The sequence below is a fragment of the Wyeomyia smithii genome, chromosome 2, assembly GCF_029784165.1.
Source record: "Wyeomyia smithii strain HCP4-BCI-WySm-NY-G18 chromosome 2, ASM2978416v1, whole genome shotgun sequence".
NCBI lineage: Eukaryota > Metazoa > Arthropoda > Insecta > Diptera > Culicidae > Wyeomyia > Wyeomyia smithii.
In genome coordinates this window covers 122,218,696-122,238,208 of record NC_073695.1, presented here as the reverse complement: position 1 = coordinate 122,238,208, position 19,513 = coordinate 122,218,696, and the positions used below count along the sequence as shown (strand labels likewise).

Sequence of the window (19,513 nt, the reverse complement as noted above, 5' to 3'; positions counted from 1 at the left end):
ACCAAGCTTTGTGACCTTAAAGGCTACAGTATGATCAAAGTTTTGTAGATAGTCAAGTTTATTCCGCGACGACGAGCAGTGCGACCTCCGGGGTCCAAAAAAAGGCACGATTTTCCGCCATAGGACCTCGACGAATTTCTCTGCTAATGTCGTTCTCGGTAATCACCCGTCAGCCTAGGTGCACACACTTGCCAACTACCTCGATTTCATCCCCGCTAAGCTTAATCCGTGGTCGGAGATTAACACGGTCTTCTCTGGAGTCAATTGTAGGCTTCTGTTCATCATCCCGTTTAAGGAAATATCCATATTTAGTGGTATTCGATAATTTTGGGATGTTTTCCAGAGAGCAGAAGTCGTCACCTGGATTTCAAAAAGGCTTAATTTCTGGCCTCTGGGTATCATTTTGATTCCGGAAATTCACATATTGGGTGGTATATGGCCATTTTGGTCTGTTATTAAGAAACCAGAAGTTGTCATCTTAAAATTCAAAATAGTCTTTGGGGGCAATTCTTGGCTCCTGGGTATCATTTCGATCATTTTAAGCTATTTTCCGGAAAAATTGTTTCAAATATGTGTTTTACTTGGACAGAACCCATCTCTTGCTGAAAAGACAGAGGTTTCGTACCACCATAGGAATATTTTCTGCACCCAAAAGCATCTACATACCAAATTTGGTTTAATTTGCGAGTCTTTGGATGCAATAAGAGCATCACAAACATAGTTGGGTTGGATTTACGTCACGATGAATAGAAATGGCGGTTACGTCATTCCGTTTTCGTGAATTAATGACGCTATTTTTTGCACTTTTGATAAAATTTCGGTGCCTATAGGTCCGGTTTGGTGTGTTCTATCGTTTAATCGCAAAAAAAAACAAATCGGCCACTTTGGCGCTTACGTCAGTCTGCGAGATTACGGCAGTGTATGACAGCACATCATGCCAATTCTAAGACGTCTCGCTACCAAAATCTTTTAGCGATATATTTGTAGGAGTTCTAAAGAATTTGAAAAATCAGATATTTTACCAACTCTCATGAACTCATTGTTAACCGATTTTTCGTAATAATGACAATAAAAATAGTAAGAAATTTGGGATTGTACAAATTTACACATGCTTAATATACCGTTCACCAGACAGATAAGCGTGGAACGGCAGAAATGCATCGATAGAATAATTGTGTATTCATTATGGAAATGCTTGCGAACAGCTTCAAAAGTAATGTTCAAAAGAGGTGTTGCGTTGCAAGTCTTCATTTCAAAACGTCTATAACCTAGCATCGAATTTCGCGTTCGGTGATTATATCTTTCAATCAGAAAAACCCATCCATTAGTGCTGATTTTAACCCTCTCTTCCACAGCCATATGAATGTGACTCTCACGACTTTGGAGATAATTAGTAGAGTTTTTGTTTTTTTTTTACTTCTATTTGTCTAGTAATGTTCGTTTAAATATATATATATATAATTTATATTGTTTTCTGGTTTTCTGTATGTTTTACTTTACTATATATGCTTTGTTTGCTTTGTTCAGTAATAATTATTTTAATAACTATTATAATAAGTGTACGATCCTCCTAATCCAACTTGTATTTTTCGTTACGGGTAGAAGATAGAAGTGAACATGTAAGTATGATTTGACTCTTGAATTTTCGCCAATTCTTTTTTTTTTTCGAAGCAACATAATAACATAATTGCAAAACGAAAAGCTACCAATTCGATTAAAATCAGTACTCCAACGGGGTGTATTTCATTTGTACGCCAATTTATAAGATAACTGTAATGTGTCTGCTATGATAGATGAACTGTGTGTATTAAAAGTGTCATTATCGAGAGGTTTGACTATAGACAACTGCAATTGAATCCTGATTTTTAAACTTCACAGATTTGCACTGTTATTGGTTTGTGAATTCATAATGTTACTTTTGATATCGGTTTTGATGGTGATAATAATAGTATGCTGTATAAGACAATATGTACAAAATTTTCTTACTTCTTCGAAAGCTTGTTTTTCAAACGTTTACTGGATGTATCTATTGTTTCTCTTGTAATGATGATAAAAGTATTTGAAACAATGTATTTACAATTCTTTGCCGGGTTTTATATTTCAATTTTCAATCAAACGTTTGAATTTTTAATACAGAAGTAGTGGATCTGCCGTTCGACTTTTGGTTTCCCATACATTCCCCCGTAGGTGCCGTAAATTATCTTCTATGAAATAGTAGTACACTGGAGAAGCTATAGATCTATTAATCATATTCGTCAACATTCTTTCATTTCTGTTAACATCCATTTATACAAGACACAAAAGAAATCCCCAGGGATTGATGGTTTTCTTCCAGCTAATTTGCCAAAAGTAATATCACCCTCGCGGGTAGCAACCCAAAACAATGAAACGCGGAGAAAGTGTGGCCCTACCAGAATAGAAAAAAAAAGAATTGCGTGCCTTAAGTTAGTGTTAAATATGTTCAATATTTTATATACTTTTTTTTCGTTATCACAGATTACAAATGCGTTTCTCAACACTTTTTCGATTTTATTTTAAGAGAAATATATAATACAAGGCCGAAAAAATTAATGAACTGATTTTCATCACTTTTCTTTAATGGAGTTGCGATAACAGTGCACTTTACTGAAGTTGTTGGACAATGTAAAAGGGGAAAGAAATTGCACGTATAGCTCTACACGAGAACATGAGCTTTTCGAAAGAAATAATTCTCTTAATTTTTCCTAAATGGAAAATTAGACTACTAGCAAAACCGTTTTGAATTATTAAAATAAGTTTTGTTTTTAACCTGCTGTAGAATTCATATATTTATGTTGTTTTTGCACATAGCCCAGATTTTGTGATGAAAAAAGCCCTGTGTTTTGCTTTAAGTTCATGTTTGCGATACTATGATTTGCCTATAATCTGGTTTGTCTCGCGGCCTCGTATATTCGATACTCGTTTGTGTATCACCTATCGTTCGGGTTAGTGTTTCGTATTATACTAGATAGTAGCAGCTGTTGTGTTAGTGCAATAGTGCTTGCTGATGAATGAAGTGCCGCCTGTATTCATTTGTGGAAGGGATTTCGCGCGTGCGATTGGTGGCTGCGACGTCAAGCAAAACAAAACAACGAAACACCGGTTGCGCGATGGAAAAACTGTTGCAGCGCTTGGTTTGGCCATTCTCTGGTGCCGCTTGCTGTTGCGTTCGTACGCAGCTTCTTGGTTTCGATCGACACGGGAATGCTTTCTCTAGTTGACTGACTTTAGAAAACCTGAAATGAAGAGAGATAAGGTAAATACACTACTTTATATTTCACAATACATATATTTTGTCATGCACGCTTAAAAGTAAGTCAATAATTCCGATTAGAAAATCTCTATAAGCATCACATGAGGCCTCTAGTGAACGTATTTATTTAATTATTTATTTATTTAAAATTAAAATGAAGTAAAAATTCTTTAAACAAAATCACACGGTACTTTAAGTTGATTACGGCCAAAATCTCATTTGGAATTTTGGTAAAAATCTCGAAAAAGACACAAACAACAAATCAAACTACCCCGTCTTTGAATTGTGTCTACACACGTAAGACATGGAGGTGCTCAAAGTCACATTCTATATGGGTAATGAGCGAAAGACTCAGTCGAGTAATTCGCTGACAAAAAGTATTCATAAATCCTTTGTTTCCCATTTGCACCGGATAGGCGGCACCGCTATGCAGAGTGCGGTATAATTTAGTCGTCGTAAACATTCCTTACATAAATCACCCACAGCTTACTGCGCTGCTATTCCCGAATTCAACTAGGGTAAATTACTCCACGACAACATTCAAATCCCCTTGTTTTATACAACACAAAATCTCTACGCACCTAGTGTGAAATTTCATTCGACACGCATAATCAGCCCTGTTTGGTGAGATTGTTGGAGGGAGGTATCAACCCGTTTTATTATCTTTAGTGATTTTCAGTTACTCTACAAATAAACAAAGTAGGTACCTACCGGTACGCGAATTAGTTTTCCACCGAAGGAACTATTTCGAATATTTTCTAACAGGGTTTTAATTTTTATCTCAACCACCTGTGAAGCATCCGCTATGATGGTGGCAGGTTTTTAGGATAAATGGTTTCACATTGAATACAAAAACGCTAGGCATACTGTTTGGCTACATGCCTTCGCGGCTAATCGATCGTTACCTGCATACCTCGTAACAACCACCGTGCCAGCTCTTGTATTGCCGGTTGACAACTTTGATCTTGGACTTCGGCTCGCCCGGTGATATATTTCCTGATTTACAGACGGTCGAGAATAAATTTCTTGATCGCTCACATATCATGAGCCGCTCCCAAAATAAAAACAAAAGCAAAAAATTGATCCAGCCGAACTGTCTCGGCTGGTTAGGTCCATTCGGTCCATTCGCTGCCGGCGGGAACGTACGCGCACAGAACTGAATACGCAGACCGCGTGGGTTTTATTTATTCACCTAAGAAAAATGAAGCCAAAGAAAAATGTTCGTTGAGGCCGACTTGCTTTTGTTTTAGCTTGGCGCATATTGGGTATGGAAGTGATCCGACCTAGTCCGCGTGGCTTTATCATCATTTAATGAGACAGTATCGCTGTGGAAGATCGTTTCGGTTTGATCTTTACTTTTAAACAGAAGAACGTTCCTACCAGCAAAGTGAAATTGATAATTCATTCATACTACGAACGCGCTACGGTCGAGCGGCGAACGATCACCTGGGATGGAATCTCGAAAAGCAAGGACAGATGCGAGAATGTGCTGAGAGATGGCAATAGAAAGAGAATCTTATTTTCATTTCATGCGTCTTTTGACAAAGTTCTACGTAGCCGCCAAGATTAATGGATGAATTTTTGAACAATATCATAAATCCTCATGATTTCTTAGATTTTTTTAATAATACTAGTTTGCTGAGACTTCTTGTATCAAGATTAGATCCAATAGAACAGCCCATTAACAGAGAAAATAAACGAACTTGCAGTATCAAAATTGGTGACGGTTGGTCTGGACCAAAACTTAATTCACCCGTCGAGCTGCTCACTGCTGTTTATATACCTACAACGATATCCATCATCCAATGTAATGAATAATAAATGAAACCTCCGAAAGCACTGGGAACAAGTGTATTTGACCAGCGCCACGCTTCGAAGAATAAACAAATGCGAAGCGACATAGATGGCTTTGACTTTTCAACCCCTCGATAATATTTTTTCAGCACCGTCCGCAAAGGATCTGCGTGAGAGCAATAGAAGCAGATTAGATCCATCGCGTCGCCGCTGCAGACGCAAGTATCCTTACACTATGAAGCATTGTGCACACGTGATTCCCCGCGGGATGACTTTCACAAAAGGGCCGTGCACACCAATCGCGCTAATCCCGGGCGAAAAGTTTCAAACATTAATTTTGTCACGTGGATGAGCGATGGCCTTATCTAAACATTTATATAAAGGAGAAACGTTAGCGACGTCGTTATGTTGAAAGCCATCCCAGAACATTGCTGCGTGGGATGAGAGATGACGGGACTTAGTTTTTGCCCAACAATGTCATTTATCAAATTCGCATCGCAGCACGCACCTTGTGCAAGTGCTTTCGTACAACCACAATGTCAATGGTAACGGCCTATTCTGACTATCGCCTGAATTTGTTAGAGTATGCGTTCGAGGGAGAGGTTAGTTTTGACATGTGACCAAAGGGATTTATATTAATTTGAATATTACCTCAGACATCATTGTGCGGTTGAAAAGTATTTCACGTGTAAACGAAGAACACTGGCAAGTGTAATTAGAAATTAGGCGTCAATCGGCATTTTACAACTATTGTTACGAAGGAGTTCTCGACTATCTTTTAGACCGGAGACACGAACCCGTTGCCGATTTGTGGTGAACTAAAATAAACAAAAATGAAGAAACTGTTAATGAATCAAACACCGTTTTATATCAATCACTTACTTTTTGTAAAACGGTTTAAAACCATCTTGTTGATGAAGCATTTGCTGGGAAAAATCTTGCTGCGATTTCTGCGGTGAATTGGGTTGCATTTGATAGTAATTGGTTTGCGCCCGCCCTTGATGATTGGCTGCTTGCCCCATTGATTCTGGAGATGATGCGTAACCGTTGACTCCATTCAGATTGTTGTTGTTTGTAGTGAGGTTGTTGTTGTTGTTGTTGTTATTGTTACCACTACTATGGGTGGTACTAGTGTTACTACCATTATAGCAAGTACCGGTCGTAGGGGTTACTGAGGTTGTAAGCAGATTCCCCGCTACGCTGGGCAGCTTCATATTCGGTGGAGTTTGTGGTGGAGTGTCGGTCTGAACCTCGGGAAACCCCATCGACTGGGAATTGCTGTTGTTGCTGTTCATAGACTGTTGGGATTGCTGCTGTGCCAGTTGCTGCTGGTGCATCCCTGCTTGCTGATGCTGCTGCAAAGTGGGTGTTGTAGCAACCGTCACTGGGCCCGTAGTTGTATTGCTGTTGATATTGTGGTTGATGTTGTTGTTGCTGTTGCTGTTGTTGTTGGTGTTGCTGTTGTTGTGGGTAGTATTGTAATGTTGAGCTCCTGCTAGAAACCCCCCATAGCGGGAATATGGGGTATTCGCGAAATTGCTCATCATACCACTGCCCATAGTCCCCATACCTTGGTTGTGAGGTGTATTTGCTATATTCATATTCATAGGGGAGCTTGCGTCTCCCATCATCATTCCACTGCCCGGGTGCTGCTGCTGGTGTTGATGCTGTTGTTGCTGCAGGTGCTGTTGCTGTAGATGATGATGCTGCTGCTGGTGCTGCGGAGGCTGTTGCTGATGATGCTGCCCTGGGTGATAGCCGCCGGTCATCCAAGAGCTGTGAAGTGCCTGTGGTGGTGGAGTTTTGCAAGCGGCTGTGTCTGCTAGACTCCAGATTTTCGGCTTTGAGGCTGGAATCGGCACTCCACAGTCGCTGCTCGTTTGGTTTTTTGGATGGTCCAATTCTGATTTGAGTCCTGAATGGTGGTGGTGTCCCCCGAGCATCGTATGGTGGTAGTACGGATGGTGCTGCCCCAAATGACTCGGATGCCCCATTAAGTTTTCCGGCTTCCTTTCGTCGTCGGTGAGATCGTCATCGTCATCGTCCTTATCGTGCTCGGCTTTCACGTGATGATGTATATCTAGAAATAAAAAGCTGATGTTAATTGTTATATCGTGAGACACATAGTACCACAGATTTTCTATTCTGTGTCACGGAGCAATGGTACATTTCGATTGAAATTCACCACCAGAAGAGCTTATTTTAAATTCCGTTCATGAGAACGCATTGTCAAACACCGTTGGCAGCAACAACCAAAAAAAATTGCAGTTTCAAAGTACTTCCACCAGGAACCTTCCACCCCACACCTCGCGAAAAGAAGATCGATCGATATGGAAAACCGATTTGTCAGCCAGCTCGTGGTGGTTGGAATATGCGGCTACCGATTGTCAGCCCGAATTTAATGGATTCCGTTTCCTTCTCCCTTTCTCACGCAAACGCCCCGGTGACGTTGCTAGCTTGGCTACTGGAACAAGGAGAGGCCTGTTTCGTACCTTGGGCCAATTCATTCATCCATCCATCCGTCTCCATTAGCGCCACTCTTTGGCACATCAGCCACGTGGTGCCGCACATTAACCCATCCCATTCCCGAACCTCACACGCGGACTTGCGGAACGCGGGAAATATTTCAATTTCAAAGTGCCTTTCATCAAGGGCCGTTTTTACCAACCAGCTCGATTTATATTCGAAAAGGGTTGTGCTGCAAGATAGAGAAACAGAGAGACGGAGAGAGAGAATGAGAGCAAAAAAAAAAGATAGAAACAAAATTGGCGTTGTCTCGCCTTGATTGACTGAACATTGCAGCGCTGCGGCTTCCGTGTAGCTTGGAGCCGACAAGTCATCGTTGCATTGCCGGTTGCAGTCAATTGCACTTTTGATTCTCCTGTGATTTCATTTTCTCAATTGGTTTGATGGATTGATTCCTGACTGATCTGATATGTCTGGGCATGCATAGTCTATCGAATTTTCTCGTGCGCGTTCATTGCATAATTCTGTTGCCTTTCTTTAGACATGTATAGTCGATTTTCATAACGAATGAAGAAGATTGATTTCGGTTCCCGGTAACTAACAAGGGTCAGTCGTCAACTAGAACAATCTATAAATGTATACAATCGAGCAGTTGCGTCTGCTGTATGTCTAGTCGAGCACTGGAGGTGGCAGGAGAATATTTATAGATGAGCAGATAAATTTGTATCATTTACCTTTTTTTGACACAATGTTAGAGATGCTACTATACAACGTTGCTCCTGTCACGAACAAGTGTCTCCCGCATCGTTTATGGTTGTACGAGGCTTCCGCTGAGCGACCACTACGAAGCGAAAGGATTAGATCGTATATCCTTTATAAATATAGTGTACAACATTCAAGGAAACAAGCTTCTTCGGAGTTGTATGGTTGTAAATGTGCTAGCGGCGGATATATCCTGGTCAACACGAGCAATGAAGAGAGAACACAAATCATTATGGGTGGTGCAAACCTGCAGTGGGAGCTAACAATGTTGCTTTAAAGTATCCCATTTATATAATTCAGGCATCCTACCGACTGTAACATTGCAAGTTATATTTTTGCTACAATGGTTACTTCTTAAAACCGAAACCGAACAAATTTTGTGGTTACATCGTGTGTACTGAATTTATACGACGGTCCCTATTTCGCCGGCAAATACTCGTGTAATCAAATTTAGACACCCGAGCGAAAATATGTTTCCATTAAGTCCAATAAAAATCATCGACCCTGAATAAACTTATTCCAACAATTTGATATGGTGAATTAAATCTAATAACAGTAAACACTCGCAGCCTCCCAAACAGCTTGAACCCTATGTTTTGTAGTCAGTCCGCACAGTGCAAGTTTAGCTTTGAAATCGAGAACCATCACTTAGGCTCACCCTCGCTATCACTGTCGGTTACTGTCGGTTGTGGCGCACCATCCCGGCGTACCCTCATGCTCGAGCAAGACACCACCGACAACGTCAACTTCACAACTGAGCAGTTCGTGAAATGGCCTCGTTATGCTTCAACGCTGGCCACACAACAACAGCGGGACGGCTGCCACAACAGTCAAAGTGGTTTCATCGTCCCTTCCATCCCCGTTGCAGGATCGATGATGCTGCTGCCGTACAAACGCCCTGTGTGTTTGTCGTTTCGAGCCAAACAGAGCCTTTTTCCGGCCAATACATTTTCACGCACAAAAGAAGAGGGTGAGAAAATGAATTGAGTCTTAATAAGTGATATTATGTGATTTTCATTCAATTGAAAACATAGCACTTTCTGCCCTAGTCATTTTTGCGTGCTGCAATTCTCGGCTGTCGGTTGAGTTCGACCCATGCCGTGACCCTTTCCGTTCGCGCTGCTCAGCAGGGAAATTGCTCATATACAGTTCTGTGGCACGAAACCTACCCGGCACGTTTCGTGAACGTTTCGTTATCGGATAATGAAAGGGTGGACAAAGACTGTGCACTTTGTCTGATTTACTTTAGAGTAAAGTTTCGAGGGTAAACAGTGCAAATTCAAGCCTATAAGAAGTAATTGGACAATGAATTGCTCGTATTCATTTTGAGGGACGATTAAAAAAACTTATTATTTTACACCTCGAAGCAAAACCATTGAATGTTAAAGCACTTACTCGCTTTTCAGATAAGCTCGAGGCATTTAATTGTTTTCAACACTCACGTTATTTTCTTAGATTGAAGAACTGCTCAATTTGACTTATAGCTCATAGACTCATAATATTTCAATTGAGTCTGTTTGAGTCTTTACATAATAGCCAAACATTTTTCATTAAACATCTAATTTTAAGCAAACCGCCAAAAACGCGGAGCAAGCCCACGTACAATGAAGACGGTTTCTCCGATCAGCAAATTCTCCATCCCCTCTGAAGTAAAGTTCGAGCCTGATGACTGTGTGTGATAATATATCCATTATCCGATTAAGTTAAGTGAAAATGCCACTTGTTATTTAGACATTCATGGCTACGGTGTATTCTTTCCCTGTAGTAGATGGGTAGGGGTTGAATCGAAGCAGTAAACCTGATAAAGAGGCTTTCATAAGCCCGCAGGGAATCTGTGCATTTACAGTTGGCTCAATCGGCTACCCTCTAGCCAGTTGTGCCAAACAGTGAAGCCAAAGAGTCAGTCAAGTTTTCGGAACTGCAAACCGGCGGCCCTGCCGGCGCAATTTTTCACAAGCTCGTACCCCTCAGTTAGCAAGAAAGTGAAGGGAAAACGATTTTGCCACTTTAGACAGGATCACCGTCATCCGAGGAGGCAACGACAGGAATAACACAGTCGGGATGGAAAAGCGAACAGATGACACAGATATCCTGATTCCCTTTCTTAGCACTCTGGTTCTTGCTCTATTATCGCATTTATATATTTATACATTGCCTAATGATTTAATTTCACCGAAGAGTGGTCTATTTTCCAAGCCGGTCGGAAGCGGGTAGTCAGAAAATTTTAATTTCGTCATTCAGCTCTCCCCTCAGTCACACACAACATCAACTAGGAATGGCAAAGTGTCAAGATGAGTGAAACGTTTTGACACCTCAGGGGATGTATAGTTTTCGCTTTCAATTTTCTGGATTTTCCATCAGCTCTTAACGGATCCTGGATTGACATTTTTGATGGGCAGGTCCCTCTTTCTTTAAACCATCAGGGGATTAGTCTCGCTATTAGCAGCTGTTTCCTCCAAAATTCAATCTCGTCGAAGTCGTTCAACTTGGTAAAAGCCTCAGTAGCGTGGACATCAGATCTCTTCATCGTTTGTCCTTTAGAGTGGTAGCACATTCATCTCAATTTGAAACTCATCACTAATTAAAATCGGACTGATTTCATCAATTAATTATATATTCTTGATGGCTGCTTCTAATTTTGCATCAGACGTGGGCTATTAGATGCCAAAAGCTCTTTCAGGAAATATGCGACCTACGGTGGAGTTTGAGTTGGGCAATTTCTATGATATTTAAATTAGATTACGGACGCACACAACCAGCCTGCCATGAGAGGGATAGTTAGAGAGAAAATTAAACTTTATTGTAATTCAATTTGAATAGAGCTCAGAGCAGCATCATTGCCCTTCTATTCAATTTGATCGTGAGCTTACAAAGTGGGGAAGATTTTTGAATTCAATCAACAAGATCAGCGGCAAACCGTCAAGGGGCGGATGCAACCGAAACATATTTGATAAATTACCCAGACGTACAGCAATCGGAAAGGAAGATGAAGACAGATCCGTTTGCGTTGTCTTTTAGAAGGGGAAAATCAATAGCAAATCAATCTTACCGTAAACGAGAAGAAGATTACACAAAACCGCTTTATCTTCTTCAAAATGGTTCGTTTTCCACGCCCGATATTCCATCCGGTTTGGTAGGATACGTGTGAAAACGCGGCTTACTAGGATAAGTCTCAGTCTTATACAGTGGCTACCCTTTCTGAAATCGAATAAAACACTCATTCCCGTGTTTGCACATGGAAAGCCGCAAAAGTGGACCGGAAAAGGCCGAAGTAACTCCCGGACGCGTAGACGGAATAAAAATGACCCTTCCTTTCAACGCGAAATCCCTACGACGCTGTATCCGTACATGCACGGGAAACCTATTCCAGTCACCAGAGAGATGGGTAGGAGAAAGTGATAAAGTCGATATATTAAGTGAGACGTCGTCGTATACATTGTCGTTGGTGTTGTTGTTGTTGTTGTTATTGTTGCCGAATCCACTTCTGGTCCCACTTCAAAGAGCGGAGGATCCCTAGATATTCCTAGCCCAAGAGACGGAGAAAATCTGTACACTACGTGGCTGCTGCTCGGCTGATATATAATCCACACATTACTTTGCAAATAGTGAGCAAGTGGTGGTCAAATTATATTCAAAACCTATTCAATAATAATTAGCAATGCTCTACATATTTGTTTGCCTGAATCAGTAATTGCTTGTAACTATCTGATTTCAAAGGGTAAAGTCAACAAGACGATTTGCACGAGAATTTTTGACCACTATCCACTGAGATGTCACTGTTTGGGGGGTTTACTGAAATGTTTGCTCAGCTGAAAACGAATCGCAACAGCTACGATCCTATACATTCGCGTAGAATCTGCTCTGTTCCTGGTACGACAACACACATATCTTGATGGGACGAGTGCTGGAATAAAATGTTATATTTATAGCGTGTCTGTTGGGGCGACACATTTGAATCCCGACAATTTACATCTCGCAACGGTGTGTAGCATTGCTTGGATCATGAAAAATGTAGGTATACAGGCGCTAACTGACTCTGTTTTAGAGGATTGCTACGCTTTTTTTTAATTCATACCCATTGTGTTTCACAAACTAATTGTCACACATAGTTCAGCAGCGCCTACTACGTGTCAAAACAGATCACCTTGAATGATTGTAATAAATGACTTTTGGATTTGAAACGTATGCCTGCGTGCTCATAAATTATTTTGCCCCCCCTCGACAAAGGGATATAATAACTGGCTGTCTATGGGAAAACCGAATCAGTAACTTATGTGTGAGTGTGCACTTTTATCCACACTGCAAACAAGCCGGAACGACTGCGTGAAAGTTGATTGTTTGATGTTTCATATCAAGATGCAGGACAGCGCAAGGGGAAAAGAAAATTCTGAAAGGATCTCACGACCAAACGTCATCCAGTCGATGCTTCTGACGATGATAAGGATGCTCATGATTATTGCAATCATTTCACGGCTCTGTGCCATTGATACATTTTGGTATAGGGGACAACGCCGCGTCTTTGCCCCAGCGCAGCGTATAGGTTCTATGGAGATGTGAACGAGCAAAGGAAGGAAATGCCGTTATAAGAAGAAATGTAAACATAACAAACCATGCGACGCGTGGTTGAGATGAGGGTGGGCCGCAGTTTTCCCGTGAGAAACTAGCTGAACTAGTTACTTTTGTAATAGATCAACTGACCAAGAAAGGAATTGTACGGTGGTTTGCAGTTTCGTGTTCTATTGCAAGCTCTTCCCAGTGATTCCCTGCTGAGTGTGTTGGGAACTCAAGAGCATTGATCATCTTACCTTTATGATCCCGACTCTTGTCTGGATCCATTTCGTCCTTCTCCTTCTCGTCGTCCGACACCATCGCATCATCGTCGTCATCTGTCTTGTTCTTAGGCTCCCACGTCATTTTGTTCTCTTTTTTCAGCCGCCGGCGTGCGTTCGCGAACCAGGTGGACACCTGCGTCAGTGTCATCTTGGTAATGATTGCAAGCATAATTTTTTCGCCCTTGGTCGGGTAAGGGTTCTTTTTGTGCTCGTTGAGCCACGCCTTCAACGTTGCCGTGGACTCACGGGTTGCATTCTTTCTGCGGGCCGCTAAATCATATCCAGCGCCATACCTGGAAGAAGACACGAGAAGTGTAAATATCATTAAAATGACAAATTATTCCTGTGTACTAAGAAGCTGCTCTTTCTCTATAGAGTAAAACTCTAGAGACCATGGAATAAATGCTTTATATTCTGCTTACTATGTTTTTTTTCTCCAATATTCATTGTAATAAATCATAAGAGTAAAATGTCTCCTCACCGCTCGCAGCTAAAACGCGAGCCTCCAGAGATCGTCCCAACCCGAGGTGAAACTTTCGGGAGTTGAGGCGACACTGGGAGGCCCCATAAATAACAACAACAATAATTATTTATTTGTTTGCTCTCTTCGCGGCAGGCACTGTTTTGCCTCTTGATATACACGAATGCCTTTATAGTGGCTTTATTCGCTACTCGGAATGAATTATAACCAGAACTGAGTAATTTATTCTATTTGAAATATTTCTTTTAGGTCAACTCGTGACTAATAAATTCATCATCATTTAACAAATGATTACAATATTTCTGTCTCCTTTCATTTCATTTTCCTCAAAGGCACGGTTTACTAGTTCCGTCGCTGTCGTTGAGCGATAATCTTTACTCTACATACAAGCCCTGACGTTGGGCACAGTTCCAGTGCGGTTAACAGTGCGACGCGAACATAGATTACTATAAAAACAAGATTTTAACTGACTTTTTGCGGGATGCGAAAGATGGCATTGCTCATACATAGAACAACACTGCCGTGATGTGACATTGTGACGTAGATCCAAGTGATCAGTTTTTCAGTACGGCCCAAAAACGAAAGAATTTTTCGTCACTTTTGTATGGAAATGTGTGCCAACGTCACTTTGTTTTTTTGATTTTATGCAACGTACGAATAAGTAACAACGAAAAGGAAGATACCAAAAGATAGGTCTTAGAATAGTGAACAAATTGGCATGAAAAACTCATATTCGAGAAAGTGGCACTTACGTCACTTTGTCATCTCACGGCAGAACAGTAGAGCGACGTGATAACAAGTTTTGTTTATTTGCTCAACCGTTTTCGATACTGGTGATTTCAATGAGCACTGGATTTGGTTTGAAAATATTCTTTTGATGTTTGGAATTGTTAGACAAATTGAATGGAATAATGTATATGAGAAATCATGACTTCAATTTGTGGTCTGAAAATGAGTGAAAAATTCGGTGTATTGTTGTAATGAGTGTAATGAGCATTTTACTATAAATTACATTTTAGCATTTTAGAATTAAGAAAATTTTCATTCTTTCGCACATGTACATATACAAATACACATATATTTAAAACAACAAATAAATCTTCTTGAATTTTACCTTTGTTCTTTTTGTTAGAGTTAGGGTTTGCAATATTCCCGGGAATTGATTTCCCGGGAAACGGGAATAAAAAATCTCATTTCCCGGGAATTCCCGGGAACCGGGGAAAAAAATCTTAGTAAAAAGGGATTAAAAATAAAATTTATTCATGAAAAGTAACAAATAAATAATCGTTTACCAATTCGCATGAAAAACGAATTAAACAAAAAAAAACTCTGTTTGCTTGAACGGTAGCAAAGCCTCTTAGCACATTCAAACTTATTTTAAGCTGCTCTCACCATTGATTAGAGAGTAGGATTCCGTGTAAGAATTTAGATTGATGAACTGAAACGTTATTTCATCATTTCCTAGTTTTCTATGGGTTTCAAAATTGTTTGTCAATTTACAGGTATATTTTTTATCAATTTAAAAATTCGCTAATTAACTAGCAAAGAACGACATTAGACGAAGCAAATAATCGCCTGATTTTTCGGTTTCTGAATAAAACAGCAAATATTAATGACATAAAATTGGAGCAATTAAGTCAACATTACAAGGCGAACAATTATTGACCGTCATTTCAAGCAAATTTTTGCTTCGTGTAATTCCCACTTTAGTGCTGCTATACAGCTTGGCGGCGTAAGTTTCGTGTTTTGACAGAGTATTTAGTTTTATTACACTTTTGCATAGGACACTATAGTAAACTTTGCGAAATTTTCCGAAGAACTCGGGAATCCCGGGATCCCGGGAATCAATATTTCTGTACCCGGGATCCCGGGAATCAATATTTCTGTTCCCGGGATCCAGCAATCCCGGGAAGAGGTATTTCCCGGGATCGCAAACTCTAGTTAGAGTTTACCAATTTTCGAACATTGTACAATTTTTGGATAGAAAACTTGACTGACTAAAACGCTTCCGAACATTGCAAAATGAGCACTCTTAAGGAAAAAATGTTTTTCTAGCGTTCAACCTTGCACTTCAAATTTTTTTTTTTTGAGTTTGTATAAACGGCTTTTCATGTATTAGGCTTTTCCAAAAAAACCGCAGTGACAAAAGGTTCTCAACCCTAAATTAAAAGCTAATGTTATTTATAGTATTTTCGTAGAACATTTCGATTCTCTAAAAAAATATTTTCAGATTGTACAAACGAGATTTATGGAAAAAAAAAAATTTTTAACCTACGAAACCACCATTTTTTTATATATTTTTTATAGTTGGAGGGTTAATTTTGAATATTTTACATAGTTTGGTTCAGAATCGCATTCAGTTATTTGACTCACAGAGCCCATTAACAATCACGAAAAAGTAAATTTCCCATTATATTTAGATGTAACCTTTCAAAACACATACAAAAAAAATTCCAGACCGGAACTGAAATTTTTACTGAAGAGGGGGATCCATGACGAAAATTCGCTTAAAAAAGATCTTTGATATCCTATCGGGGGCTGAGATATTGACATTTTCACATGTGATGGAAAACTAAGCATTTTCACAAATATTATGTATTCTCGGAACTCTCGAGAAAACTCGAGTAATCGAATGAGTATCTAGTTGCCGAAAAGTGTGATTTCATTTTCTTTAAATGCAAAACAACATATTTGGCAACACTGCCGCATTGAATCGATATTTTTTTTGAATTCCAACTTTCTTCGAAAATATTGTGTCAGTTCACTACTAGATTTGTTTTTTTTTTAATACCCTCCTTTGACCCCCATACCACAAAGCCCCCTGATAGTGAACGCTTACTAAAGACTAAGAATTAAACGATAAGAAATTAATAACAAAATAAACAATATGACATTCCAGAGGAACTTCGTTCCTTTAAGGCGGGACCCTACTCTGGAATGTTGAAAAATGATGAATTTTTGTGATACTTTTTCGGAAGGTTAGAGAAAGATGAAGTGTTAGGGTATTTTGGCTATTGATTACGGTATATTTGAAGATGTAATTTGCATGTCGCGGACTATATTTAAGTGAATATTACGCTGTTGACACCGTTTTTACGAAACTATGTTTTTTCAACTGGTCCTACGTTTCTTTCAGCGTCTACTGAACCGATTTTGCTGAATTTTTCTACAGCATTTTTCTAGTGTATTTGCTATTGTTTTCAGATCATTTAGGCGATGAGTGTAAAACATATATTTTGATTTGGTTAAATTTAACGAAAGACGATTTCCATTAACATATTTTTTAAGGGCCACCAGATCTGTCTCAATATCATTTAGAATTGAGTAAATATTGATACGAGAGAAGAACAAAGCCGTGTCATCTGAAAAAAGTGTTGATGTACCACAAAGTATAAGGTTCTCAAGATCATTTATGAACAACAAGAATAATCAAGGGCTAATATTACTCCCGAGAGGGACACCAATATCGATCAGAAAAACTACGTCGGGCTTCGTTTATTAATACAAATTGTTTACGACTTAATGAATAACTTTTTATTAAAGTATAGGCTATTCCTATTATCCCATATCTATCGAGTTTTTTCAGCAGAATTTTGTGATTAATTATATATAACGCTTTTTCAAGATCGATGAATGAGCCCCCAACAATTTTTTTGCCATCTATCATTTACAGCTATAATTAAAAGAAAATTAGGGTTTTTCAGATGAATTCAGAAAAACTTGCTATAACTTGCTATGCTAAAAGTACATTTTTGATATTTAACTGTTTGCGACACAAAGTTAAGAACACAATTTAATACGAAAATAGTTCGTAGCAATATATTTATATTAGTTTTTGATTATTTTCGACTGCCACCGTCTTTTAATTTTTGGTTTATCAATTAGTCTCATCTTGTTTTGGTTGTGTCTGTTTATCAATGTATGCATTGTTTAACACTATCCTCGCTCAGTTTTAAATAAAAAATCACACTATACGGTGAATGTGCAATTCGCATGCCAGTAACTGCTATGGGGCTCATTTGTGATTCCATTGCTATCATAAACATGCATGTTAATGATGAGTACGCGCGATACATGTTTTTACGACAGCTTTTTTAGCACAGCTTTTTTCTGTCCAGCACCTCCACAATAAGCCAACTACAACCTTGAATGCATATCACACGAAAGCAAAAAAGAGTACTATCTCTCGAACACGAGCCACCTTCCGCAACCCTAGTATTCAGCGTTGGTGTCTAATATCGCCTTGTTCAAATTGCCGGTAACTGAGTGACGACTATTATCTAGTAGGTTTATCAGCGCTGTTAATTAGTAATTTCGATAATTACATAATGGTTAGGCAGCAAATGTTTCCAGTAAATTAGTAGCCGCCCTATGCGTTTATTTGAAAAAAAAACAGCTGTCAAAATTTGTACGTTTCTCTTCGGACGACAAATGTAAAATGTAAAGTAAAGTTGTCTCTGAAACTAACCTGCCCTCGCTAGCCACCTTTTTTTGTTTTTGCTTATAATTAATTAAAACAAATGCTCACATAACAAATTCAGGATTAAATTAGGAAGGATATCATACTTTTTAATTTATCAAAGAATCGTAAAAAGAATTACTCTTTTTTCTAAAGTACAACCACTTTAGAACATTTTACCAAATTTTCATAAAGATTTGAGCAATAGCTCTCTAAAGCTTGAGCGATTTGAATTGCGATTATCTCTGAACGGCTTTTTCGAAAAATGCCTTTGCCGTGTTTACGATTACCGAAAAACTACTTAACCAATATTTTTTATCTATTTTTTTAATGTTCGTCCTTGAACGACTATTTTTTCATGCACACAGTTTAACCACAGACAAACAGACGTGCTACTTCGCAGAAAAATCTTCAAAAATCTTCGTCCTTATTCGTAACGTTACACTCATGCGCCTCCATGTGAGCTTATTGCCTACTAATTTATTTTCGTAAAACGGTTTTTGTTTTTGCTAATGGGTGTGCCGGGTGTGCACGCTTGCTTATATCAACACGAGCAACACCAGTGGTATTACTGACGGTTTTTGTCTTCGATACCCGATCAAACGATTATAACAAACGGAAAACACAAATATATCTAAACGTGATAGAAATAACAAAGCCTGTAATATTCTTGATATGCGAGAATGATAAAAAGTACAGGATTATATCAAATTCTGTTATCATGTTTAAAAGTGTGTTATTTTAAGCATATTTATAACAAAACTTTGTACATTCTAACTAATTCTGATCTTTTTCTGCCAAAAACCTTACAAAACTTGCTATAATTCGTAATAATCAGTAAGTAATTTTGAAAGAAATTTTTATATTTTAACTATTAAAGAGACCAAGTTTCGAAAACAAGTTAATATAAAAAGTTCGTAACAAAATATCAAGATATAATTATAATCCTGATATTTTTGACTGATCGAGTACTGAAAGTGTACGCTTGCTTATAGCGATACTAGCAGCATTATTGCCCACTAAGCAAAATTTCAAAATATTCGTTATTTTTCTGGTCGATGAGATCGCATAGAGTAATACGTCTGTTTGTCTGTGGTTTACCTCTGCCAAAAACAATTCTAATACAAACTGGATCTCTTGGGAAGTACGTTCCCGTTTGCAATAGAAACCGAATATTAACAAAATTAATTGTTCACAAGCCCGATACAACACGGTAAAAAACGTAGTGACGTCGAAAGCCTGAGACATACACAGCAAGTACAGCGGAGTATAGAAACAAACAAAGCATATTTTGTGCATAGTAGAGGTTGCATGCAAGTGTTTGGTAACAGAAAAATTATTTCATACTGTAATAAGTCATACTGTAATAAGTCATACTGTAATAAGTCAGAATTGTACTTGATATCTTGTATTGCTAATTTATTGTGTTTTCGAATGTTTTGTTAGGT

The 19,513-nt window shown here is 39.0% G+C and overlaps 1 protein-coding gene across 4 annotated transcripts in view; it reads right to left on the bottom strand.

The window, feature by feature from the left end:
* Window positions 1-1,629: 1,629 nt before the first annotated feature.
* Window positions 1,630-19,513, bottom strand: part of LOC129722420 (homeobox protein araucan) — a 173,472-nt gene continuing 155,588 nt past the window's right edge. For all 4 annotated transcript variants that reach the window (XM_055675849.1, XM_055675851.1, XM_055675852.1 and 1 more), the window contains 4 exons: window positions 13,099-13,418; window positions 5,948-7,145; window positions 5,717-5,883; window positions 1,630-3,254 (listed from right to left, as the gene is read on the bottom strand). In XM_055675849.1, the coding sequence (XP_055531824.1) occupies window positions 5,844-5,883; window positions 5,948-7,145; window positions 13,099-13,418 (1,558 nt within the window). In that variant the 3' untranslated portion in view covers window positions 1,630-3,254; window positions 5,717-5,843. The remainder of the gene's footprint in view (window positions 3,255-5,716; window positions 5,884-5,947; window positions 7,146-13,098; window positions 13,419-19,513) is intronic.